Genomic DNA, 1,452 nt, shown 5'->3' with positions numbered 1-1,452 from the left:
TGCTTAGACTGGCCTCCCAGGGGATCCTGCCCATCAGTTCCCTGAGTGAGTTGAAGTCTGCTTTCCTGAAGTCCAGCAACCTTACTCTGCTCGTCTCCTTCCTCCTTTTCCTCAGGATCCTGAACTCAATCATCTCCTGGTCACTGCTGCCAAAGTTTGCTAGTATTTCTGACTGGTACAATAATACAGGGAATGTATATTATTATACTGTGTCAAATGCATTTAGCTTTTGTATTTTTCTTTAAATGCTTACAGGAAAGAAATGCTATTCCAAATCATACTCTTTCAACTTTGCTCTCTGAAGAAATGAAATCCATGTCAAGTTTTAGTCTGGCAGCAGAGAAGCAGTTGGTTTTAGCCTCCTTAAAATCTTTTCCCAACAGGTAAGCAATGCTCAAAATTTTCAAAGCACTGGAGAGTCTCTCAACACAAAATATAAAATGGTCCCCACAATGTATTGATTAGTACAGGACATATGGGAAACACCACAAAAATGCAAGTCTCTGTTGTCATGTCATACACTTTTGAAATACAGGCACCTTGATGGAGTTCATTCTCAATAAAGCCCATATAGTTTCTCTACAATTGGTGCTTGATTTTCAGGCTGAAAGTAGCAACACTGGGAACCAACTTATAGGAGATGTATCTGTCATATCAGGTCTTCCAATTAACTGAAACCAAGTGAGTCTAGTTCTAAGGCTAGCATTAAAATTTGATATTGGGCAGAAATGTGGTGTTGTATGAGGGTTAGCCAGGGACACTAGCTTCATTCTGTAAACCCCAGGGTCTGATTTGGCTTGAAGTAGCCACTACCAGAAATATATGGGCTTAAATCAGCAGATCTTAAGACCCACAGCTCTCCCACAGTGCAACAGGTTGTTCGTCCAAAATAGGAAAATTATATAGTAGAATCTGAATCATCTGTTGGATCAAATGTGGGTTTGTGAACCAGTTGGGTACTATTTATAGCCATAGCAAACAGTGTATGCAACCACTGAGTTGCTCCTAATGATTGCTCAGACTTCTATTTCAAATGGTGCTCCTTCTCCAGTCAGCTGTTTGGGACTGCTGAGAAATCTCCAGATGGCTGGAGAAACAGTACCATTTGAAGGAAAACCCTCAGGAAACAGCCGCCAGGCTCATCAAAAGCATCCAATGCAAAAGCACCCAGTCAAGCAGATTGTGAACCACCTGGGTTTGAAGAATCTGGTTCTACTGTATAGTCATTTTTGTTAAGTACAGGCAGTCAAAAAGCCCAAGGTTGAATCAGTTCAGTCTTTGCAAGTTAATATAAACTGCAGAGATTAAACTGAGAAACAACTGGATAGACATTCACTTTTGATTCAGGAAATGCAGCCACATGCCTGGCGTGGCTCAGGCCAGAAGCTGGGGAGTTCTAGAGCACAGTTCTCTGGCGCACAGTCAGTATGAGCTGTATGTTTGCTTCCTCTT

The 1,452-nt window shown here is 41.7% G+C and overlaps 1 protein-coding gene across 1 annotated transcript in view; it reads left to right on the top strand.

Moving 5' to 3' along the window:
- ECT2L (epithelial cell transforming 2 like) overlaps positions 1-1,452 on the top strand; it is a 68,981-nt gene that overhangs the window by 28,388 nt on the left and 39,141 nt on the right. The window contains exon 7 of the mRNA XM_025200313.1: positions 256-383. Coding sequence (XP_025056098.1) covers positions 256-383 — 128 coding nt within the window. The remainder of the gene's footprint in view (positions 1-255; positions 384-1,452) is intronic.

Source organism: Alligator sinensis, unplaced genomic scaffold (assembly GCF_000455745.1).
Source record: "Alligator sinensis unplaced genomic scaffold, ASM45574v1 scaffold542_1, whole genome shotgun sequence".
NCBI classification, from domain to species: domain Eukaryota; kingdom Metazoa; phylum Chordata; order Crocodylia; family Alligatoridae; genus Alligator; species Alligator sinensis.
This window is presented reverse-complemented; position numbering and strand designations above follow the sequence as displayed.